General features: G+C 35.8%; 1 protein-coding gene across 1 annotated transcript in view; it reads right to left on the reverse strand.

Moving 5' to 3' along the window:
* Positions 1-23,075, reverse strand: part of klhl14 (kelch-like family member 14) — a 29,522-nt gene extending 6,447 nt beyond the window's left edge. The window contains exons 1-5 of the mRNA XM_066719615.1: positions 22,180-23,075; positions 9,768-9,889; positions 2,730-2,819; positions 1,965-2,043; positions 1,011-1,201 (exon numbers count right to left, since the gene is read on the reverse strand). Coding sequence (XP_066575712.1) covers positions 1,011-1,201; positions 1,965-2,043; positions 2,730-2,819; positions 9,768-9,889; positions 22,180-23,054 — 1,357 coding nt within the window. The 5' untranslated portion in view covers positions 23,055-23,075. The remainder of the gene's footprint in view (positions 1-1,010; positions 1,202-1,964; positions 2,044-2,729; positions 2,820-9,767; positions 9,890-22,179) is intronic.
* Between the last annotated feature and the right edge of the window lie 4,602 nt (positions 23,076-27,677).

The following is a 27,677-nucleotide window of genomic DNA, read 5'->3' on the forward strand; positions in this document are numbered from 1 at the left end:
CTCAAAGTAGATTCTCAAATCAATTCAAAGTAGAATCTCAAATCAGTTCAAAGTAGGATATCAAATCAGATTCTCTGGTGTTCATTTTAGTTTCATCACTTTTTTTTTTTTTGTATTACTTGATTGCTTTTTAGAAGTTCAAGGTGTTGAAAATAGCTTTTTGGTATGTATCTATTACAATACTGCCACCAACAGGTCCATAGCGCTAAGAATCTCTGTAGACTGTACCATATGGTAATATACATATGGCAAGGCTTCCCAGACGTGCTCTAGGGACACCAGTGTCTCCTCATTTTTGTTTTGGTTGAGCTTTTAGTAATTTAATCAAACCCTTACATTAAACTAATTAGGTCTTAAGTTTTATATTGTTTTCAGAACCCAAAAAGTTGCAGATTTCAAGTAACTTATAAAGTTCAAAGGTAACGTTAAGTCTATAAATGTTTAATAGCTGAAAAATATTAAAGAGGTCTAATTAAATGTGGAACAATAAAGACCCCCTGGTGTCTGGTAAACTCACATAATATTAGTATTACTGTGACTACAATGATTATACCATTAAATCACTGGAACAACAAAGAGCAACATTTATGTTACATATCTAATCTTATGTCACATAATATAATATGAAGTGTGTCATATAATACTTCTGATTTACACAAAATATCAATAAACAGTTTGTAGTTTAATGAAAACCATTTGGGATATTACAAATGTAACACAGCTGCTTAACAGAAAATATATATTTTTATTACATACAGTTTTTTATGACTTATTACTACCAGACACGGAATTATTAAACATACTTTTAGCGATTTCATTATCAGGAAATAAACTAAAGAATAAGAAATACCTTAACCAACAATGTTGTGCAATAACAAAACAACTGAAGGTTTATACAGCAGAATTACAAATATAAAAAAGATGGTTATGTGTCGCCAATATTCATATATTACTTTAATTGTGTCCTGTACCTAAATATGTCTTTGACCTAGAAGTGTAAAGGTTCAAACCTGAGATGTATATTTTTCCATTGTGCACGGCCCCTGCATGTGCCGCCAGAGGCTGCGGTAATGAAGACACATAGTTCCACTCATTGGTTTCCAGGTTGTAACACTCCACACTGGACAGATACCCGCTCTCATTCCTCCCACCGATCACATACAAGTGCTTCTCCAGTCGGCATGCATAGAAGCTGGCCCTCCTGAAAAGAAATGAAAGTAATAATATTATAATCAACATATTATTATATCTTAGACATATTTTTCAAACAATAAGTAACTGTCAAAAGAAGCTAGGTAAATTGCAATCTGGACAATGCATATTGACAGTAAAAGGCATGTTTTCATTGTCACAGTGGCCAAGTTTCAGTCACAGCAATGTGTGCCATGGATATGCTATTGCAAAATGTACATCTCACTACAGGTAGCCGAGGACAATTTCTCTTTTTGTCTCCCAGCAATAACCCCCCTCTGAGGGGCTGGCAAGGCATCCTGTCCCCCACCCTGGAAGGCTGTCGAGGGGCCCCCACTAGAGGGAAGACCACAGCTAGCAGTACCACCAAATAACTTTCTGATCTTCTGGCTGCCTGTCTCATAAAAATATACTGCCTGGAGGGGAGGCAACCATTAGGCCTAGGCCTTAAGCCATGGACCCCCAGAGATTTATTTTCTCCTGCAACAATTTACGATCCTATAATAGTTTATGTTTTTCTCTCCTCTGTGCCTAATGGTTTATTTGTATATTTAGTTTATTTGTCTGTTTATTTTCAATCTTTAAAGCGCTCGGTGGCTACCCTGCAAAGGCTAATAAATAAAAACAGATTGACTGAATTGATAATGTAATAGAAAATATCATCAGTACATAAGTTGTTCAGTTCTCATTACACATTATGTAGGTTTTAATATTTAGTATAATATATATATATATTTGTTTTTGGTAAGCTCAGGTTCTGTTATTCAAGTTACCTTTCTTGCATTGGGGGGAGCTGTATCCAGCTGTTAAATCTTGGATCGTAACGGCTCACAAAATTGGTACTGTGCTTGCCTAGGAAGAAATGTAATTTAGGAAGATCAGAAAATAATAATAAAAAAGCCACACAACAAAAGCAAACAACAACATTCTCAAGAAGTTAATTATGTGAAATGCAAATATTCTAAAATTAAATTCATAGTCTACCTTTATTGTATAGTTTGATTGAAAGATTGTGTGTTAGAATAGTTATAGTGAGACACTTTGAAGTGGCAGTCAAGGTAAACACAAATGAAGGGTGTGAATATGTTAATCTATAACTGTATGCTTTCTAAGTAGTTCAGGATGTTAATTCCATGAAAATTTGTTCTGCTCTGGATTAGGTCCCCAGAAAAGTGTTTGTGGTCCTCTGTGAACATCACATAACAATACAAAAATGCACAAATGGGTGCTGTGTTGGAACTGTCCAAAGATTGATGGGAAATGGAGGCTGAACATCCCTCAAAGGCAGAGTTGAAGAACAGTGTCTTGTCTATGCACTAAAATCTATGCACTATTCATAACCATGAGAAGAACAAAAAATAACTGGACATAAATACTTTCTAACTCTTTTTTGCTTTCATATCATGTATATTTCTACATGTCAACTGCAAGTTTATGTTTGTGCTCAAATACATCACTTGTTTAATTGATTGATTCTGCTCTTCCTTTATAAAAAGAATTCAAACAAAATGTAAGAGTTTATTTTGACAATGATTTACCATTTGGATTCCACTGGTCTTCTCCTCCAAGCACGAATAAGAAGTTCTCCACCTCAACAACACAGTGGTGGGCACTATTATAAGGCATAACTGGAAAAAAAAAAATGTGATTAGACTTGTGATCATTGTTCAATAGGAAGAGTTTTTCATAATTTCTCCTCATGTTTATTTGATGATACACAGTAATGTTCAGGATATATTCAGCATCACAGTCCTACGGTGTTCCCTCACCTTCACGCTGGAATTCACATTGGACAACGCCAGCAAGATTGCTGAAACAGCTGCTGTCTCATGACTCGATATATACAACTTCAGATACATTCACTAACATATTTAGAAATCAATCAAAGCAGAATGTGAAACATGCACAAGTGACCTGAGATATGAAACAAACTGTGAACACTTTAAGCTACATTGTAGACTGGAAATTATTTATTTATTATTATTATTATCTTATGTCACCATAATACCTCTAAAGAATTAAGTCATGTTAGCTCAAAGGCTGAAGAGTGTCCTACAAAACCCTCAAATATCTTGGGATAAATAAATAATGATCAATAAATGATCAAAAATCAAACTAAATGATAATTTTTTAGATTTTCTGCACAAAATATATTTAATGCAAAGCTTTGGTCCTTGTTTTACATTGGTGTTATTTGAACATGTATTGTAAGATGCACACCAATAGGTACAGAACTACATACGATTCCCTGCTGTATAAATATGCCATGGCAAAAAGGATATGTATATATATATATTTTGCATGAAGTCTACAAGCACAGGATTTTTAAAGCAGCACTGATTTTTCTCTCTCTTCAACCCTGTGTCTGAATTATAATTCTGAAGTTGATCTGAAAGCCTCTGTCAATCACCCCTAGTTGCTTCTGAAGTACTACGGTGTATCACTCAAGCAACATCATCTCCTTTCGTTATTTAAGGATAAAGCTGTATTATCCCTTACTGAGACAAGCCATAATGGAGGCCTTCAGCATGTCAGTCAGTGAGTTAGAGGGAAAGGGTAGGGAGAGGCTAATCAGGAAGAAATGAGATTAAAGGCTGTCTAATTTTACAGCAACTGTGATCCATCAGCTACTGTGAAAGTGACAGTGGAAATGAATGATGGAGACAGACAGGTGGGGTTGTACATTTCACTGATTTATCCTCAAACGCACTGGGCCTTATTTTATTGAGTGAACATGACCGCGTTCATCATGACTGTCATCTAAAACCACTTCTCTCCATTTAAACAGGGTCACTTTAGCAAGGGATGATAGAAGAGCGGCTCAACAAACACTAACACACACACGGAAAACTCTTCCCACAGAATCCCTCTGCTGTAAGATGCACTTCAGAAGCAGAAATTCACTTCTCTCACTGTATTACTGAATAATGTTGTCCTTTTATGCAAAACAGAACATAAATAAGACATTGTGATGAGAAATAGGGAAAATCTACCGAATTCCAAGGGTGTCAAATGGTCCTATTTTTTTGTGACTGTGCCACTTCTCAGCCCACACCTGCCTCACCTATGAATGTTCCCTGTAAATGGATATAAGCAATACATATGAATGAGCAGTATGTTGGAAGCATTCGTGCAATTTCTGGCTAGAGACCAGATCTTTCTGGAATATGCAGTTTACAGAACTAGCCATTCAATACTGATATTGCATCAATCTCAAGCCACTCTAAAGCCTGTGTTGACTTGCTAGTTATCTGAAATGGTAATGTATGAAAAGTGTATAAAAAGCAAACCAAATCACCTGAATATTAATTATATTTTACTGAAATGGAAAGAAAATTAGACCACATCTGAACACTGTCTTATGTGACATGCAGTTACTTTTTTCACCTATATTTCTGTGAAATTAAGAATATACCTAGAATGAATATGTGTACCGGCAGCATTATAATATTTTTATGTCTGAACAAATAAGCGGCCTTCAAAAACCACAGATGTAATTCAAATGCAGACCAAAGCCAACAAGTGACAGTGCTAGGAAACGAGTCAGAACAGAATACCCACAGATGCTTTAAAGAACTCTGAGCATGAAAAAAGGAAAGAAAAATGACAACAATTTGGCATCCCATTTGTAGCTGCTCACTGAATCCACTAGGTGGCAGTAATCACTGCTTCATTATTCATCGGCAGCAGTAGCACATGTCAAGATAGTGTAGCACATTCCTAAAATGTGTTGATAAATGTCTTAATCAAATGCTGTCCTTCTTAGGTTTTGCCTCATTTACATGTTATAAGTGAATTTTAATAATCTGCATTTCAGCTATCATTGGAGAGAAGCTACATCAGATGGTTGTTGATGTGTTAAAAAAGATCGCTTTGCAATTCTGTCTTCATAGCAGACTACACTGGTAATTAGGATGTTCAACACTAACACCTTAAAGTGTACTTGATTTTATATATTCTAATGGTCATACCCTCCCTGTTATTCATATTGAATTATTTAAGAATTCACTGTTTGTCTTGAGCCAATGCGAATGAAAATGTCCCTCACGACACAATTCACGTCAATAAAACTGATAAATGTTATGTGTTAATGTATGGAACAGGATTCACCATTCATTAACAGAGATCATAGCAGTGCAGGTGTTTCCCAACAGGATGTTCCATATTTACTGATGTGTAAGAAAGAATAAATAATGATTCTAAAACTAGTAAGTTCACAATTATTTTGATACTGAGCTGTATATGTCACTATTTGCTTTCAAGGTGTTGAACAGTAAGGAAAATACACCTTTTTTTGACTCAAACAAATGAAATAATTTGTGTCTATACAATGGCCATGTGACACTAATAGCCCTTTCGATGAAGGAGACTGTTGGTGAGTGAACAGCGTTCATTTTTGTTTTCCTATTGAAGTGATAACTCAGAAGGCCATTAGAGTAGAGAAATAGAAAAAAAAATGCTGGATCACTGCCAATGCAGTACACAATTAATTACTGTAGGTTCAGAATAGGAAAAGCTGAAAATCGACTCTTTGGGGATTACCTCAGACCATTTGTATTTGAGATATTTTAACAATGCAATTGTAGGCTTTAAAGACAATTTTAAGGGTTGCCATTTCAAGAATACACAGTTTGATTCAGGAACAATATAAAAGAAAAGATACTGAACTTCAACACACACACAAGTGTAGGATAAATATTTTTAACTGAATCAAATTCACTGGAGGGATAAAAAATGAATTGATGAAAAGGGGGGTTGACATGAAAAATCTCCTTTCTTTGTGAATTGAACACCAAATATTTTTTTAAATTGAATTCAACTCTTCAGGCCATCTGTTATTTAGTATGCCAATTTGGGAGTTACTTTTCAACATGGACAGTAATGTCCACATGCTGTGAGAACTGGGTGTAACAAACAAAATACAGAAATATGACTTTATGAATTTGAATTTGAATACATAATTACAAATGTATGATACTGGAAATATTTGTATCCTAATATTTTTGCCTATGATCTTATTAAATTACATTTTTAGAAAATCACATATATGCAGACTCGCAGTGTTTACATCCTAGAAGCCATTAGTCGCACGTTGATATATACCTCCCTTCTGAAAAACTTGATTGAACATTGCAAAGGAAATATGGAAGGCCTTGATTGAAGACAACACTCACATTATTAGCATTTTTATGTTAAGATTTACAATTTGAGTGAATGTGGAAAAATTGTGATGAAGTCACTGCTGATTACTTTACAAGGAATACATATGGTGTGCCATGGGTTGTGGAAGGCAATGCATTATGAAAATATATATATATATATACATGCCAATGTAGGCAGAAAAGTTCATCATGGATGGTATCTAATATTACACAATATTATCCAGATGTGCTGTCCATTGTCCTTGCATAATGTGCATTCATTTACAGTGAAAATATACAGATTTAATTTAAATAAAAAAAATAAAACACTTTGTCACATTATTAATAGCAGTTCCTAGTTCAAAAGGGAACATTTGAACTCCCTAGTTTGTGAGGAAGTCTCTACTTTTAAAACTATTTCATAACTTTGGAATCTTAAAACTTTCTTTAATCATTCATATGTTTTCTAATATATATTTAAAATAGAATGGTCTGAAGACTATAGAAAATGTACAATACCGGTATATACTTTTGGGACTACTTTAATTGCATAAATTAAAATCCAGATTATTATTATTATTATTATTATTATTATTATTATTATTATTATTATTATTATTTATTTCTTAGCAGATGCCCTTGTCCAGGGCGACTTACAAAATATCAGAGCAATACAAAGTGCTCAATACAAATACAATGATTTTGTTCATGGTTGTTTAAAAGTTAGTGTTTTCTTATTATTGGTTTGGATTGAGTTCTTCTCTGGCATGTCCCACTTCTGTGTACTATTTCTTAGTGTGAACATCAGGAATCATAAAATCTACGCAAGTTTGCAGATGAATATATGTGTAATATGGCAAGAAACTCATTCCAGGCTAAAACACTGTCATCTCTGCCATACTGACATGGGCTGGGATTAAATCACTTTGACCCACTCGCTAATAGAAAACTACAAACCTGTACATCATAGCGGTTACATTTCAAAATTCATACTAAAAATGAAGCCGCAACTGAGTACAGTTCTGTAGTTTTCTATTAGCGGGTGGGTCACAGTTTTGATTTAATCCGGCTCATGATGTGGCTGTAATAGGTTGCTTATGTGTTTAAGTAATTTTGGACACAAATCAAAGCCTCTAAATTGCACCTGAGTTCTGGAACAATACATTACCAGCAGGGGGAGGCTTGACCCAAGAACCTTTGGTAATAACTACACAAAAATCATCATGGAGGTATCATGTCTTGATAACTTGCTGCATTTCAGTTTCCTCCAACCACACAAAGATTTCCAGTTCCTGAAGAGCTCAATTAGGGCCACACTATGAGGAAACTACAACTTTTGTTCTTAATATGAACTTTGCTGCTTCCTTATGAGGCATATATTTGTAAATTCTGGTATAGTGTATGCTCTTAATCTTGTATTTTAATGAGAAAGATCTAAGCCTATATTCAATGAAGATATATTTGGGTAGGTATCATAAAATGTACTTTTGTGATGTAATTTTATAAACTGATGTACTAGTCAGTTATAACTGCACAACTTTTATAAACCTCTCATACAATTTGTCTACTGAATAAAACATATATTGTACTTGGTCACGCAGATATTGTTAGGGTCCTGATTGTAGCTTTTCATTTGCCCATCTGGTAACCAATATTGCTCTCCTTCTAGGAATATCAGACCCTCTTAATGCTTTTCTTTAGTGTTAAAATACTGGTGATTAGCTTGCTTGTCACAGACAGTTGATGTGAAATGAGACTACCCATGACATTATTTTAATAATTGGTTTGTATGCATATAGCCATTATATGTTAGTTGAGGTGAGCCATCTAATTGGGTTAATATTTTGGTCTATGCATTGTAAACATTTTTATAATGTAGTTTCTGTTTTATTATAGGTATGGTATTAATTACCGCAATAAAGAAAGCAAAAATTCAGGTAACAAACTCAGCTTTGGTCAATAAACTAGCTTTTCCAATATACTATATACATATTTTTTTCTTTTTTTCTTTTTTAGTAAAGAACAAATTATTTCAATTTCTGTTAGAAAGAGAAAGGATGAATTTCATCATCCAGTTTCCTTCCTAAATCACATTAGCAATACATTTTGAGCTATCTTACATAGGAATGGAAAGAAGACATAAACTCAATACGAGCTACGAGGAGAAATGCTGATAAAGCACAGAGAAAGGTCTCTCTCCACTAGAAGGGTTATAACATACATTGTAATGTAGAGGGGAGATATCATTCTTCAATAGGTCAACACAGACTCCAGAAAATGTACTTGGAAAAAGGAAGGAAGGATGATTGGTGGACATATCAGAGCCAGAGGATTTTATGGTCTGATCTCTGTCCTTTCTAAAGTACAAAACATGTCTGTGGTCATTCTCAATTGTTGAATTAATATAGATCAGTGTGATGAGTAATTTGTCATACATTACTAATATACATGTATTAGAGGTCAGGAGCGAACCCATTGGGTCTTAAAATAACCAGGCTTAATCATGTACATTAACACACTATGGTGGAATGGAACACGCACAATATTTTGGAAATAAACATTTCTAGTTCGGAAATTATGGTCTCAGCTCCTTTATCACAGCAGATTTGCTTCAATGCCGTATTTCCCATTTGCTACCATGTGAATATAAAAAATTAACAGCAGAATGACACCAGGGCAGATGTCACAAAATCCCATATCACGATTCAAAATAAACAGTTGTTTTTTTCAGTCTGATAAATATATTATAATTTCTATGTCATCCTTAGAATTTAGAAAACCTACAGACCTGAAAAATTGAAACATATGTGCACTATTTGCAGCATTTAACTATAAATTAAGCATCTAAATACAAATATATTTTAATTAAATTGCAGTTGTTTTTTTTCACTAAAAACTCAAATAGGGTCTTTTTCATAATCTACATTAGCCTTTTCTGATCCACTGCTGGATGAAGGCTTCCCCAAGATTTTTCCACTTGTTTCACTCTATATATGTGTATATATTATATGGTGTTCTTGTGTTTTTGTAGAGGATTGTAAGCTGTATGTACACGTTAAGTGAATTATTCAGTCACGCTATTTAAAAGTGCTTTAACATGTTCGCCTTTAAAAGTGTTCCAGCAGGAATACTCATCTCATCCTTTTGATGTTACATCTATACTAAAGCATTAAACTAAAATTAATCTTGTCAAGAGATTTCAGCAAAAACAAGTGAGCCCATGCATAAAGCTTCACAACAGTGTGAAGTCACGCTCTGATTAAAAACCTATATTAAAAGTGATGGTAATACATCATTGCCTTAAGAATTTAAGGAACTGTTTTCACATTTTACCTTTTAAAAAAAGTAATTCCAAGGCTGTGCTTCTACAGCCGTCACACATCTCTTTTTAGAAAACAATAGGTTTGATGCAGGCAATGAGGACGTACTACTCACGTGTAAGGATCTTCCATGTCTTCTTCTCATCATCATAATACTGGACTAAATTGCTTGGGAGTCGATCTGGTCCAGGGGGCAATCCACCAACCAGCAACAGCATTCTTTTATTGGAACGGATTCTAGATCCCAGGTGAAAAAGAGACAGGTTAAAGGTTAAACACATATCTGCATAAATGTCAAGCTAATGTAGACTAAAGAGGAAGCACCTTGAGCCCATTTTTCACAAACTGATAAAACAACAACAAAAAAACAGGTTAAATCAGTGGTTCTCAATGTGCCAGTGTGCTTTTCTGGACAAAAGGTGCAGAAAAGCATCACAAATCTATAAGTCTGCCAACAGGGCAGAGAGTAATGTTTTCCTCTTAAACCTTCTCTGGTTCAACTGTCAATCATAACTTCTGATGTATAACTCATGTTAAGAATTAAAACTAATCATTCATAAGAAGTGAGTGTTGTGTTTGAGCTGAAATCTAGAGCACACAATAATGTCTAAGCACTGTGTAACAGAACAGTGACTGAAAGCTGGGACCCCAATAAATATGGGCCATTTTTAGACAGCTATCTACCATTAGGTTTGATAGAATGACTTGCTGACTCAGTTTGTAATCTGTGGAGAAAGTCTTGCCAATGACAGCATGAAGCAGACCAGGAAACAAAACTCGACATGATGATTTTGAATACTTTTGAAGAAAAACAAAAAAAGGAAATGACAATTGCCAATAAACTGATCTGCATAAAGACTGCCTTTGAAAGAACAGGCAGTGATGCACAGAAGGCCACTGAAGCTTAATTTTGCTCTTCACTTTTAATTGCAAAAGCAAAAAAGCCACACACTATTGGCAACGAACTAATTAAACCTGCATGCAAGAAATGGTTGAAAAAATGTGCGGACCACAAGTTGCAAACAAGATGAGAGCTGTCAGAAGATACAGTAAAAGACACAAAATGGCTGTAAATGTGCAAGGAACATTTACAGAAGACTCTTCTATCCACCTGGAAGAAACAAACACAGTGGCAGATAGGGATGACTAATACATTTGCAAAACATGAAGCTGAATTAAAACTGTATATTATAATATCTGCAAACCTTCATACCATTAGTATAATTTTGGGAAGTGGATAGTTACTTTACTGTGAATGGCCTGCCATATGAGAACCTCACTGCATGCGGCTTTTAATGTGGCAGGTTTTTAGACAAGGTTTTCAATAAGTCAATAATAACAGAAAGCTCCTAACTGCAAGATATTTCACTTTATGATTCATTGGCAGGCCCTGGCAAGTTAGAATCTGTCTGAGGAACTCAATAAAACCCTGATGACAGTTGTTAAAATGGAAAATTACATTAAAGGTTGAGCACTTTTCCGAGCTGTGTGGAGCTGAAGCTCACCAAAAACTCCTATTTCTCAATGATTGCATGTGGAAAAGTGCTCCTTAGTTTAATTGAAAATAGTAAAAACTGTACGTAAAGAGGACCTCTGTACATTTTCTCCATGAGTCTTGAATCCTGAGTGTGTGTATGTTTCAAGGGGAATAGATTGTAATAAGGGGGGTTTTAGGCCCAGAATATTATGAAGATTACAATTTATAATCTAATAATGTGAAAATTGTAAATCATCTTTTCCAATACAAATAGCATCCATATTTCTACCAGAACACTGAAAATGATTGAATGATGTGGATGTATGTGTATTTTTTTTATACTGAAAATGTAATATCAATAATGACTCATCTGAAATTTTTAATTAAGATATAACTCTCAATAATAATTAAGTCAGATAAATCTAAAGGTTATAATATTAATTTCATATTCATGAAACATTCACATTGATATTTTTCTAAATCATTTCAGATTCAAATATTTTCATCTGTAGTTCTTAGCCAAAACAGAAAATCGTCAGTAAGAGACACATGTTCAGTCCTTATAAATTGCTGCTATAAATACAAATAGACATTTGACAGAGGAAGCACACAGGCAACCATACCATGAATGGGAAGTTAACAAGAAATTAAGGCTACAAAGGGGCAGACAGGTGGGAAATAGGATGCCGGTAAGATATAACAAGGCACCTGATATCTATGAACTGTTAATTGGGTGACCATTAATTTCTAAAAGCCAATTTAAATTATTTCATGTGTGTCATGGATGCCCAAAGCCAACAAAACGGGCCCTGTGTCCCGTAAAGTGCAGAACCCTGATAATTGGCAGCAAATGTGGCTGAACATGAGTAGGGAGCTGCAAGAAACATGCACTATAACCTCCACCTCGTGTGCATAATGAACAAGCAGTGAGATGCAAAAAACTTGGCGACTCATCGACTGCCGGTAGCGAGACGGATATCACCACACCCTCTTGTGTCTAGGATCACTTCTCTTTGTTCCTTTGAGTCCAGATTTTTGTACAGCACTACTTGACACTGCCCACGGTGCCAGATCAGATCACAAGCACCACTGTTTCATTGTTAGCTGCTTCCTATCCATCCCATAATCCAGCGCTCTGTTTGCTATATTGCGGTATCTTGAACTGTATTATTTCTCTCTGTATAACTTTGTGTTGTTTCCATATATTGATTTGCTAGAACAAGATCAAATATATAACCTCAGCACCTTGTAATCTCTGACAGTTTCTTGTTACATGTGAGCCGCCTTGATGCCAGACAAATAAAATAATAAGGAAAAGGAGAAGAAAAAGAGGAAAAAGAAGGACAGTGGGTTTGTTTTGGTATGGTGACGTCAGCCCATTACATTTAATTAATGTCACAGAGTCATTTGCACAATTATATATATATATATCTGCCTGTCATGTTATTGGGCATTATTTTGAGCTTAAATTTCTTCATTTTTAAGCCAATAGCCTTCTGTGCATGAGCAGTCTTTTTGCAAGAAATAAAGACAGAAAGAGCTTTAAGGCCCTGAAAGTAGAAACATCAAGATACATGAAAACATTTTACAGGAAAGGATGAGATAAAGGTGTGAAGACATTAGTCAATGACATACAACTTTTAAAAACTTGACCCTGAAGTGGCTTCTTGAAACTCACTATTGTTTTATTTTTAAGATGTAAGTCTAATGTGGCTGCTTTAAAATAATTGAAAATATCTTATGTCTGATGTAAAGAAAATAATATTGCACTAAAGCACATTGTATATGTAGGCAGGTATTTTATGGACTGCTGCTTCTCATTTACATAAATCAGACTCCAGATTACAGAAAAACACACTGTCAGTACACATTTAATATGAGGAATCCAAGAAGACAAAACTTTGGCACAAAAATATAATTAACACTAAAAGAAAAACTTAAGGGAAATATTTGTTTTCCTATCCAAGCAGACATATCTTCTTGGCACATAGCTCTGAATTTGTTGAAACTCACAACCTAAGATCTAATCTATTTTTTTTTTTATTCTTTGGCATAGCTCAATGAACTCAAGACAGGCTGTGCTATGCTTCAATATACTTTTTAACATACACTATTAACCTTACAAAGTCTGGGTAGTTTTTCATACAAAGACCTGTGACTGGAAATAGTTTACAAAAGTTTCTACAGAAATATATTATTTCCTGGCACACACAAACACTGCATATTACTTAGTTAAATAAATAAATAAATAAATCAGAAGGATGCTTCATTTGGTTTCACTTGACTGGTAAATGCAGCACCGTGACTTTGGTCTTGGCATATAAGAAATTTTGAAATTTGAAAAGTTAACAGTTGAGGGCATGTGGCAGAAATGAGGAGACAAGGGAAGCCTTTTCAGTGAAGGGATGGGATTTCTATGGAAAAAGAAGCTTACTCAGAATGCCCTCAGGTCAGAAAACCTAGTGGGAGCTCTGCCTAGTGCTGATTAAAAGTAGACTAAAAAATAGGATTGTTCCGAGATACTCTTTAGATCTTACAATGTTAACATCCTGCAAATGTCTAAAGGTCAGACTGCTCATGTGAAAATCTCCGTTTGCGATTTGACATCACATCCTTTAACTTGCTCCGTCGTTTCTGGGCTTTAGGTTTTCATGTTTTAAAACCACTGCACAATGCCATGTGGTGTGAGGGTCATCGAAAGATAGCGACGCTGAAGAACATGCACATATAGTGCTGTACTGTTTCTGTAAGCTACACTGTAAATTTAATATAAAATCATAAATATGCAATTTTAAAAGAGTGTCAACACTGGAAAACTCTCACAGAAGTCTTTCTAAATTAAACAGTGTTTGTGTTCAATTAAATGGAGATGCTGCTACAAAATACACAATGGAAGATTCTTCAGATATTGAGAATGTGCCTAGTAAATAGCTGCAATATTTTGCTGCAATATGCAAAGATGAGTAACATTTTAACTACAGAGGACTTATTGATCCTTACATTTTGTATTGTGCAAAATATAAAATTGCATATTATAGAAGGTATTGTTTTGGGTTGTATCAGAAATTATTATTTTTATGATTATTACTAATATTAAAGCTAATTTACTTGGGGGAAGGCGATGTACATGCAGACAATGAGTCAACCTCAAAAGGTTGACCTTACTGAATTATACATAGTTTAAAAAATAGAGCATTTTTAGTAAAGAAATTGGAAAAGACATGAAAGGATGGCACAGCAGATTTTATGGTTAGACCGCTTCAAGGGTAAAGACTGGCTTCTAGAGCTCTCTCATGTACAATGGTCCTGATATCAAAGCAATGACATTGGACCCGATTCACTGAGAAGCTGCAGGGGCCTTCCATGCCACCTGCAAACTGCAATGTGAGGAATTTTTTAAAAACCCCTGGAGCTAGAACCCAGTACCCCACTGTGCTCGCAGGCTATGACTTCACTCCACTGCGCATCCATTAATATGCATGGCTTCACTAATGATCCCGAACAGACCTGAATGATGTGGATCTGGAAGCACAGTGTCACACACTCACAACAGAAGGAAAGCACATCTTCTAATTCCGGCGTCAAACCCTTTAATTTGATATTTTATTTAGCTTTTACTGTTAATAGGCATTGCTTTGAAATAGCTTTAAAATACATTCTTTGGAGAAAGCAACTAACCAAGACTGATGCTTTAATTTGTTTTTTTGTAATTCTGTAAGAGGTAAAAAAAAATGCCCATGACCATCCTTTGTGCTATAATTCCCATTTCAAGTATTTAAAGGTGAAGTTCTAGGCTCTCATACTTTTTCCATGGTAATAGTGACTGAGGAAACTTTAAAATTGAAATGGCAGGTTTGAGCAAAAAGAGAGGTGTATGAAGTTTAATAACACCCACCATTCAAGTAATTCATGATACCTGACATTATGTTAAACAACAGTATGATTGGGCCTGCTCCAAATGCGAGAGGCAATCATTTCCCGAGATATACGTCTCTATGTTTGAAGCAATGAACCTGAAAGAGGCGACAGTGATTGGTCAGAAGCATCCATTGCACAGGCAGACATCCATTAAGTTGTAGATGTATGTGATGAGATTAATTTCCACTTGGCCATGGTAGTTGAGATTCCTTGTATCTTTTCAACAGGTTATTGAATGTGCTTTGAGTGCTGATACACTGCCCTCCACGAGCACCTCACTCCTCAACAACGGGAAGAGAGAAGACAGGGGCACACGCCACAGCTTTAACGGACAAGATTACTACATAATCAGGGTCAGGTGAATTCTTAATTGTTTCACTGCGATTGTGTCTGTACCTCGGACAATCATCACCGGAATTAATTAATAACAAGCTAACGGCACTGAGGAATATGTTGTTGTTGTTGTTTAGTAAACAATAAAGAAAGATGCAAAATAATAGTATTACTTACACAGAGAGTTGAACTCCCTCAGGAACAAGGATTTGTGGAAATTAATTTATTATTAATTTATAAGACAAGGAAGAGTCTTCTTCGAATGATAACCAACTGAGAACGGATTTTAAAATATATGAAAGGCATTAAATGCATTTTGCATGTCTTCATGTAGTATGAGTTGGGTATGAGAAGGGTTTGAAAATGTGGATCTGTTAAATAGAGACCCCTGCTGTCCACACTGCTGTCTATGTGTAAAAAATAATTTTAGAACATAAGAACATAAGAAAGTTTACAAACGAGAGGAGGCCATTCGACCCATCGTGCTCGTTTGGTGTCCATTAATAACTAAGTGATCCAAGGATCACGTCCAGTCTGTTTTTGAATGTTTCCAAATTGTCGCTTCAACCACATTGCTGGGGAGTTTGTTCAGATTGTGACAACTCTCTGTGTGAAGAAGTGTCTCCTGTAGGGGAACTTCATCAAGAGCAGGAGTACAGTGTGTCAGAATTGCATGCAGGAAGTTATGGGACTGAACTCCCAACCACACAGGTATGTGACATTTTTGTTAAATTAAATTTTGTCACCATTTGAAGGGGGATGTTTTGTAATTCAGGCTGGAATTGCTAAATGGTAAGGACATCTCCCCACCATCCACTGATGACACAATTTCACAATTACATCTGATTAGGGGGAAGCACAAGTGCTGTTAAACTGTCGTTGGGTCCTCTATTAGACGCATGTGGTGATGATCGTGTGCATTTTATAATTGCTCATGAATCTGATCTTTCAGGAACTTCAGGAAGTAAGGCATTTAGCACATAAAATGACAGTATAATATTAACCCTTCATCAGGAGCAACAGCTGATTATTAAAATATATATAATAAACTACATTGTAATAGCATTTTACTGAAATTGGGCTTTATAAATGTATTTACTGAAATTGTGAGGACGACCTCGCTAGAATAGCCTGCTTACCAAATATAGTGAACAAATAAAGCAGCACACATCTGTAACAGAGTGACTTTAGGTTAGTTAAGAAGAGAAAAAGAGTTGGCTCTCCTGGCTTACAACTGAATTCCATAAAGGCAGTGCAGCATGACCAAGAGGACTGCCACTGATATTACAGGACCTAGCCACAGGTACAGCCAAGAGTTCACAGATCTGCTGTTCCTTTAGCACAACAGGAATAAGATATCTGATATACTATAGCAGAGGGCCAGGCCCTTATAGTGGATGTCAACAACATTAAATTAATATAAAACCTGACAGTAGAACTGGAGCCGATGAGCTGAGTCAGACTTGGGTAAAAAGAGAGTCTATATGATTGGTATGAGTTAAGAATCTAGATGGTGCTTTCTGCAAAGGCTGCAGAACAGAGCATGAAGAGAGATCAACAAAGAGAGCATTGCAATAGTCCAAGCGGTAAGAAACAATAGCATGAACAAGAATTTCAGCATCACTGACGCAGAGTCGAGAGTGGACCCAGGCTATTTTTACGAGGAGGTATGAAAGAGATTTTCTTTTCCCGTAAGAAAATGAATAAGGTCTGTAAAAATTAAACAGTTATGTTTTAAGAGTAGAGGAGAGTGTATTAAGCTGTCCTTGGAAATAAGTTAATTAAAATAGTTAAGCAATTGATCATTAAAAGGAACGTAGTTTCCCCATAATCTACATGTGCATTATTATTACACTTCCAGGCATCAATGGACATCAGTACCACTATGAAATTACGTTCCGTAACTCTTTTTATTTGGAATACAGTTCTGAAGCGCCTACCAACCTTGCAATAAATACATCAAAAAATTGATTGCCGGGGTGCATATACTACAATGTAAGGCATCGTCTGGAAATATATACAGCTCCACAAACAAACATTCATTTGATATATTGATTGCAAGAATGGTTATTAATTTCCACATTTTAACATAGCTTGAGTTAAACTGACTTGCATCTCAAATTATTATTTTTTAAATTGTATTCAAATCTCTTGAGAGCTCAGTTACTCAAAATGAAATAAATATTGCATAATACATAATAGTTGTAGAAACCTCAGGCAACATGTTTTCTTGTTTGTTTTTAATCTAAAGATGATCAATACAAATGACTGAGAGACTAAAATTCCCAAATCCATCTAAACTACAGAGGATATGTATACATCTGAACTTTGAAATCAAATCAGAATTTGATTTGTATTCAACTATGTGAGTCAACAATAACAACTGTCAAACTGTCACCAAACTATTGTCCAAACTTCAAATGTGTCTGATAATTTCCTGTAAATATTTGCTAAGGAAAAATGTGCAGTTCTGTGTTGATTGTTTTCATACCACAGAAGAGAATCGGAGATTGCTTGTTATTAGCCTCTTAAAAAAAACACCAATCATTAACATTCTGTTTTATAATCACTGAAGAACCATCACATACAAAATATTGATCTGTTTTATGAACAAATCATAATTCAAATAATTACATGTGCTTACATGTGTGAAGAAGTGTTGCATTGCAATTGCCCATAATGTCCCTTTGTGACTCAATGTCCACCTCCTACTTTTGGTTTCACACCAACTCTTTTTCCCCTGAGCTTTTACTGGTCAGCATCTGGTAACTGATAATATCTCATTAACTGAAACGGAAGTTTCAACTTTTTCAGACCTTCAGATTCTGAGGCTAATTGGAATATGGAATTGCTATGCTTATTAATGACTAATTAGTTATCACTGATATTAGTTATATCACTGCTTTTTTCTTCAATAACAAACAGGAAAAAAATGAAAATGTTATTAGTCCTGCTTACACATTTCAATTCATAATAATTAAAGACAAAGTTTGAACATTCATTATTTCCAAATACATGACCCATCAAGGCCTATAAAGAAGATAACTGAAGTGACACTTTTGAACTTTGTAACCCAGTGGTCAATCCCTTCATCCATATGGTACTCAAGAACACCATCCAGTGCACGAGGTGTACTCTGGAATAACCTAATGCTCCTTTTCCACTGGCACATCCATGACCCTTAACCAAGCCGGAACCTATTTCCATCACAAGCTTACATATTTCAAAAACTGTGTTGCAATATGCAAATATTTGGATTAATCCTTGTTACCATGTATTCATTTGTAATTAAAAAGCTATCAGATTTTACTGTTATAAATAAAGAAACATATCTATTGAGAGAGGTGAGAGATCAAGTTAAAAAAAAAAAGTCATGTTGGAGGTTAAAGACCTAATTTATAGATGAAGAAGGGCTATCACTCGAAACAACCTGTAACAAATTACTTTATTTACATATTTTCTTGTAGTTATGTTCAGTTAACTCCTCCCCCTGGCTGAAAACGTACGACCTGGTTCAGGGTCGGCTTGATAAAATTGCCAGAGGGTAATGTGCCACGCAAGCCTGGTTCTGGGTCGGGTCGAATATGCCAGTGGAAAAGAGGACAGATGGATAAATGGGTATTATTCAATGTCTTCATTATAAGATTTATTAGTTATGGTATGTATTTATTAAATTAATTGTATCCTTTCAGATTAAACTATGGAGGCCATTTCCATATATAAATATTACTTTCATTATTATTATTATTTTTCTAATGGACCTAAATAAAAAAAAACATAATAATAATAAAATCAATGTTGGTTGAAGACTGCAAGATGATGAACGTGGTTAAATATTGTTCTCCGAAGGGAGGTTCACGTTGGCATTACAGGTGCTGCTACACAGCGCTTGATCACTTCTTCAATTTGAAATTAAAACACACAGTTTCAAATTGATGTAACTGATCTCAGAGGTGTTTTGAACTCCACTGGCACATTTGCTATTATTGCTTTACCTCTTTTTCAATCTTTGAGCGACATAATTACCTCAAGTTTGAACCCCCCACATCTCCACCTAATAGTATTACACTAACAATGGCACACATTAAATAACAGACCTCAGGGATGGCATTATGTGGATTAGCAGAGCAAACTGCAACACAATTTATTGTCACCGCTGTGCTCATCCTTTTTTTGAAAGCCGTCACTGCTAATTACTGGGAAGCCATTTCCCAACTGCAAACAATCAACGGCTTGCATGTATATTTTTGTCTGGGAATGCATCCAAAACGCAGATGGTCCTATAAGTTTGCAGGTTTTTTACCTGTGTATTTCTAGGAAGCCACGTTGTGAGTAAAGGTGAACATGAAAAGATCTTGGAAACATTAGACTAGGCACAGAGGATAAAATATTTCCAAGGTAATACATTTATCTCAATTAAGTCAGTGTTACTGTTTATTTGTAGTAAGATTAGTGGCAGAAGTAACTGCTGTAGTAATAACAAGAGCATTGTACAGTCATAGAAGCTGAGTAGCTGTAATACTAGACATAATACCAATTTGGATGAATTGGCAAATTGTTCTTATATAAAACATGTTCTTATATAAGGACCCTTTGTTGCTCAAAGTCTGTTTAAACACAAGCCAAGCTACAGAAGAAAACACATGGTTCTCTTTCTTCATGCCTAACTGTTTTGAGCATAGTCCATGACTTGTACCGTTTTTCAAATACAATAGAAATAACTACAAAAACAGCATGAAATAAATATTATGTTTTACATATTTTTAAGCAATTTCATATATGAAATATATATATCTATTACTTTTTGAAAAATGTATTTGACAAGAAACGAATAAAACAAAGTTAAGCCTTTATATTTTTTAGACAACATTTTCACTGACCAAGATATACAATATAACTCATATTTAAATTCAATTATTTAGAGTGGAATACTTAGCATATATGGCACTACTGTATTCTATCCAGTAACTTACAGGCAAAAACTCTAGCTAAATACCACTGCTTGGTTTCACTGAAAGAAGTTGCATTGCTTGTTGTGGTGAAGAGAAAGAAATGGACAATTAGTGATTTGACACCCATTATAAGAACACACCCTAACTCTTCAGCTGAGAAAAGGGCATGATGCATTATTAATCCCAGAATACTGTGTTTAAATCTCACACATGTATAATTCAAATAATGCAGTATATACTTAGCAGACAAACACAATTTAAATGAAAGATGAATATACATACAAACATTACTTGGGGGCTGTATGCTTTTCTTCCTACATACTTAATCTCCAAGCTGAACACATGCACGTGTCCTGAGATTTTTTAAGGAACTCTAGTAAATACAAATGTAGTGAAACTGTACAATTACACTATAAATATCTTCTTACAGAAACAATGCTCTGTTATATGTATTTCAGTGTATTTGTGCATATACAATACAGAGAAAGGAATTCCTCTTTGTCTTCCACAGAAGAAACCATGCTCTGCATGTTTTTAAAACCATCAATAGTTCTCTGATATCTCAGAATTTTTACCCTTTTTTCTGTTTCCAAAAAATGTTAACAGCTCAGGATCTTCATCTTTTCACATGTCCCCCATGGTCCACTAACCTGGTGTCTTCCTACTCTGAAATATTATCCAATTCTGAGGGAGTAACTCAAAAAGAAAATCTATCTTGTTTATTATATGCATCTCTCTTGTTGTTTCAAATACAGTAAGACACATTAAAAAAATCACTGCTTAAGTCATTATGTAAATTTCAATTGCTATCCATTATGCTTTTACATAAATTATATTAATAAAGCATTTTTTATTGAAAGACTTGAATGAAATTACTATCAGGTAAGTGTTTTTTCAGTAATGAACACACTTTCTTGTTGTGATATGCATAACATTTAAAGATTTGCTTCATTTGCTAAAAGACTAAACCACCAATTAGAAGAGGATTCACCATAACTCTTATCTATTTTGCCTCATCATAGTATAACTCAGTTTTATGAACTTTTTATGGCTCTTTAATTTCAGTAAAGTCATTATTTTTAGCAACATAACAAAACTATGTTGATTACTCTCTATTTATCTGCAACATTGTTTCACAGAATTAGACGGATGACATGTTGTTTATCCAGGCTGTGTACAACCCCAGATGTACAGACTTAAACTAGCTTCCTCTGAGACCTGCTCCCAAGTCACTGAAATCAAATCGCTACACCACTACTGATAACACTCACATGAAGCATAGATGGTTCTGAAGAAGATACAGTAACTCATTACTGGTGATAAAAAGAAAAGAAAAACACAACAATATTATTGATTAGCCTGTTTAACCCTTAAACCCTTTGGAAATAAATAATCTAATAAAAAGAAAAATATGTATAATGATTCATCCCCTACAGCTAAGCATAACAAGAGCCCTATCTCTTAACACAAATGAGCCATGCGGTTACATTTCTCATTCACCCAATTTGGCTCTATCAGCTTACTCTATAAACCTTCAAATACATTGGAGAGGTGCTGATAGCGCAACTGTTAGTTTGCAACATATGTCTTTATATTAGAACATTTGAAAGAATGCACATTTAAAATGAATATACAACTATTTGTGTTATAATTCTGATGTTTTGTCATGTTTTGTGTGCTGTAGAATGTGACGTCACTTTCACAGGTGAAGTGGTAATAATTAAACTCTAGGGTCATGTAGCGTAATAGGAGTTGTACACTAATATGAAAGAACTACAGAACATTTTTGGTCCCCAATATTCAGCATTTGTAGATTTTATTCCCAGAAGCCCTATTCACCCCCTTACCTGCTGGCCATGCTCTGTCGGCAGTGCTGTCTGAAAGGCATCAGGTGGTAGTTCATGGCGTCCAAGAGCAGCTTCTGGCAAACAGGGTCACTCCTCATGAAGTCTACTGACTGAACCCTCTCTACCAGTTCTGGGGCTGGGATCAGGGCAAACCGCAGTCTCTTCATCAAGTCTGGGGCGTACTGCATGCGGGTTTCTCGGTCATGTTCTAACCACAGCACGGACATCTGGAAGAGGGCCAGTTCCGACTCCACTGGGGGTGGCAGAGAGTCCAGCATGGCGCACATCTCCTCAAAATTCAGCAGCAGCACATCCTCCACTAGGTACTTGTTGGCCAGTTTTTTAGTCTCGTCCAGACCGTGGAGCGCTGCGATCTTGCAGATCTGCTTGTAGTTCTGCACGGAGATCTGGTCATTGAGGAACTGCACACAGAGCTTAGTGATCTGAGGGATGTTGAGGATCTTGCTGACAGACAGCACTTCTTCCACAGTGTCCAGGGACAGGGTCACATTGGCAGTGTATAGGTACTCCAAGACCAGCCGGAGACCAATGGAGGAGCAGCCTTGGAGCACCAAGTTGTTGATGGATCTGGGACTGGCTATGAGCTTCTCATCAGGGGAGGAGGAGGGGGTCCCACCACTCCCCTGGTCCTTGTTAGAAATGCCCTCATTGTTGAGGGGATGACTGGAGAACAGAGACCTGAAGTACTGAGAGCAGGACGCCAGCACTGCTTTGTGGCAATGGAACTGCTGTCCCTGGGCAGTGAGCGTCACATCACAGAAAAGCTGCTTTCTCCACAGGAGGTTTAGACCATGTAGAAGAGTATCACTGTGAGTTGGGTCAAAGGTGGATGTTCTGTCACCAGATCTGGACATGGCTACCTGGCTGTTGACTCCACCTGACAAACAAAATATGCACAATATATAATTTCCTTATATTTCCTTTTGTTTATAATTATTATCACTATAACTATTATTAATAATCATGATATTATTATTATTATTAATAGTAATAATAATAATAATAGTGTTTAATCACAATACTAAATAAATGCATTCAATACATTCTTAATTTAAGAACACATTACCTATATCTAAATAAAGTTTTTGTATGCAAGTGCAGAGTATTTATTTTATATATCTAATATCTCACCAAAACATCAAGTGTAATTAACATGTCCTCAATTAAAATTGAGGTTCAAGTGTACAATGCACTTAAACATGCTTTGAAATGCTCCTCGTATTATTATTATTTTCCAATAAAGCCTTACATTCTATTCGAATGATCTTTAGTGCAGGATTCTTGCTAAATACCAACCCCGACCCCATGAAAAAACACATACATACATTGTAGTCATTTATTTGTCTACATATCTCTTCCTGTTAATAAACGTTATTACCTACGTTTTGTCTTTTAAGTGCTAATTGCAAAGGGATGCTACGGCTTGAAAAGAAAAGGGGGAAATGAGAGGGGATATTGCAGCACCTTCCAGAGCAACGTAACAGAAGTTGTCCGTGCTAGGGGAAAAAAAAAGCTGTATCCCCTCGTAAAGGTACAGTGTAGTATTCAAGCAGCTTTTTCTATTTTAAGCCAACCTTACTGCACTCATGCTATACACAAAACGTGAACGTATAGCACACAATAACACACACGCACAGAGAGGTGCAAAAGCAATACGCCAGCCCCTAGGACCACAATGCTGAAGCGTTCAGTGCATTATTTCCTTTCCTTGCAATACTTGCTGAAAACAAGCTCTCGGAGTTAGGGTTACTGAAGATCAATGGTGGAGACACTTAAAAGACCCTTATTCATCCAGAAATTAACTTCCCAGACGGATAGGGAGCGCTTTTAGCCTCAGCATTGATCCGGGTATATGTGCTACATTATGAGACTGTCTTTTTTTATTTAAATCTGCCAGTAGGTACCATCTGCTTTCACTACATTCTCCAAAGCAGGCGCTTGCCACAACTAAACAATGTGAGGATAGAAACACAGGCCAAACTTACCTGAACACCAGCTTGGCAAAAAAAAAGTAAAGCTTCACGTCCTCAAGATCCTGACTTTTCTTTCTTTCTTTTTCTTTTTCTTTCTGATTTTAAACAAATCCTCTCCCTTTGGAAGACTATGTTCGATTCCTCAAAATGCTCCTTGATTCCCACTCCTGCAGACACTATTTTACATTTTATTTTTGGTCGTTGATCATTTGCTCTCCTGAATTAGCAAGAAAGTGTTGTGTGAGTGTGTGTGAGAGGGAGCAGAGCTTTCTGCAAGAGAAGAAGAAGAAGAAAAAAATGTACGTGTGACAAATTATGCTACCAAGAAACAACACATCATTATCCTTGGGCCTGGGGCTCAGTGAGTCGTAACGAGAGTAATAGGAAATCCACGGTTGGGGAGAGAAACGGTCGTGCATGGCCGGTGGAGAGAGACCATGCAGGGGGATGGATGCTGGAGAGACTCGCAAAATTATGGCTCAAGGCTATTGTAAAAACTGTCGAGCGTAAATGACTGCGATTTCAAACATCTTTGGAAGAAAGAAAAGAGAGAGAGAGGGGGAAAAAGCGAGTCTCTCCCTCGCTCTTATGGAGAGAAGCGTCAAGTTTTAGTGCGCATTGCTAATTAGTCAATTTCTCTCTGCCTTCACAGCCTGGCGACTCTGCTGCTGAGCTGAAACTGCTAATTTCTGGGACCAGCCTTTTTTTGGCTGTGATCTGGATGGATGAATAGCTTGTCTCGCACAGATGACAAAAACCTCTGCTTTAATCTCCATCGCCAAAATATTACCCTTCATCTCTTTCTGCTGCTGCTGCTGCTCTTTGAATGGAAGTGCTCTGTGCAATCTGCTAACTTTCGTGGCGCACCTGCATCAGACAGCAGCCTACTGGACGGAGAGGAGAAGAGATAAGATTTATAAATAAATAAATACATACATACATAGATAGATAGATAGATAGACAGATAAATAAATACAACTTGTCTCCTCTTTGCATAGGTCTGCGTTCTTTAGTGTGCAACGCCATTCCCAAACTTTTATACCACTTTTGAGCGCATGGTCACCAGCATTAAATTGTATATAAAGTGTGGACGCACTACATAATGATAACACACATTGCAAACCACGGCACTTCCTGTGTAGGTTCCTTTATGCCTGTGCAAATAAATCTTCAGCGGAAAACTGATCAACCAGAGGCGTTTTTGCAATTATCATAAGCTACCATCCTTGAATCAAAAGGAAACTGCGGATATGCTAGACCACGGAGACTACTGTCAATCAAACTGTATTGGTTTGGCATCTAAGATATATATATATATACATATATATATATATATATATATATATATATATACATATATATATATATATATATATATATATACATATATATATATATATATATATATATATATACATATATACATATATATATATATATATATATATATATATAATACAAAATGTATAAAATGAATGTCAATTCATCACCACATAAACAACAAATATTATATGCCTTTAAATATAATGCCTTTAACTTCAATATTGTCGTCTTATTTTATAGAAAATGTCTTATGAGATTCATTCACATTCTGCGCTTTCCAGTACTGTAACACTGGAGTTAGTAATTGCTTTCTGTTCTGTTTTACATAGCTATTATGTATTACTTTACATTTAAATCATGAGTGGAAAATTACAATTAAAATAAATGTTTTGTTTTAACAGGATCCTTTTGCTTTGGCTTTCTAATATTTCCCTTTGTTTTTGCTTTTGTGTTCTGCACCACTCCCTCTTCTCATCCATCCAGTGAATTACCTTAATCCTAAAATTCAGAAATGACTTGATAGTTTCACCCCCTTTCTCCCCCCCCCCCCCATATATAATATTACATATATATACATATGCATATATTTGCATTCAGTATACTGCTCACACAATTACAGGTATCATTGTGCATTATTAAAAAGTCTGACACATGTCTGTGGAACACCCAAGTAGAAAGTGTTCATTTGGTTTAACAATGCATTTACCACTTGACATCAGTCCAGCATTAGCAGCATGGCAGTCTTGGCAGTGATATCTCATGGCTGTGGGGCTTCTCTTGAAGAGCCATACCCAATTCCCATAAGATCTCTTGTGTTGGTCAAAATTACAAATCTGACCAAGAATATAATAATAACAAAAATATACATACAAATTCACAAATCAGAGGAGGACAATTGATCCATCAAGCTCATTTGGTTGCTCAAAACTGATAGACTGGAGACAGGTCTTGGTAGAGTGCTTATCAAGGCAATGTGTGGATGTTCCTCCTGTGGATTTGGTCAGTACGGATGTGTTCTTGGTGAGCCTGGGTGTTCTCATGGGTAGCACAGTGTATGATTGACGGTCTCTTAAATTTGTGGTGAGCAGGCGATCTTTCATGGTTTGTGTTGAGACGTGGACTCTTGTGGCCTGCTGCAGTTGTGTTTTGTAATCTGTCAAACAGGGCACTAGTAGCAAGCAGTTTGGACAGAGGGTGGTGTGACTTGGACACCCAATATGGGGTAAATCAGTGACGTTTCCTGTTCGTAAGAATTAGGAAGCAACTGGTTATTTTTATGGATGAGATATTTAGTGTTGTCACAGTATTATTGATCCCTTGTGCTTTGACTATTTCAAAATTGTAAGTTTATTCATGGAACAAGAAGACTACAACATTCTTAAGAACAATAGTGGAGGCTGGGTGTCAGTGTTACTGTTAGACCACTGGGGGTACACGGTGCTGTTTGACCAGGGGAATTATATCCCATTGCAAATCACAACAAGGCTTTAATGCTCTAGTGCATTTCATGAGGTTCTTCCTTCAGGAAGGTTTTGGACATTTGCAGGAGGAGGGTGGCTGGCTGATCAGGGAGACTCACAGAAGTTTCTGTAAGACCTGATCTGTCTGAAAAACTATATATGAGAAAACATGCAAAACAAATTACAAGTATGGTGCTGGAATGTACCCCTAATCTATAAATATTGGAAACAAAAACTGTCATTCACAGAAGTTTCACAAAACCTTTGCAAGCTCTTATTAGAGTATATATTACACACTATGTACAATAACATATTATATATATATATATATATATTATTTATGTATTTACACAGAAACACACACACACACACACACACACACACACACACACACACATATGTATCCCAAGCCTTCATTTTACTTTTACTTAATCTTCTTGTCTTCTTGTAAACTGTTTCCTTTTGAAGTTAAACAATTCGAATTCGAATTCGAGTACCATTTGTGCATAGATTTAACCAATTTCTGATGGTTTACTCATCTGGTCTCTGAGCTGCCAATTTCCACATTATATATGTGTCAGCAACCATCATTGATCGTGTGATGTTGGCTAGGTTTGTCCCAATTGTTTCTTGAAGTTTGGCATATGTAATCAAGCCATATGTAGTCTGGCATATGGTTTGATCTCTGCTCTTGTTTTCTAAGTTGGCTTTTACAATATAA

Source organism: Amia ocellicauda, chromosome 2, assembly GCF_036373705.1.
Source record: "Amia ocellicauda isolate fAmiCal2 chromosome 2, fAmiCal2.hap1, whole genome shotgun sequence".
NCBI lineage: Eukaryota > Metazoa > Chordata > Actinopteri > Amiiformes > Amiidae > Amia > Amia ocellicauda.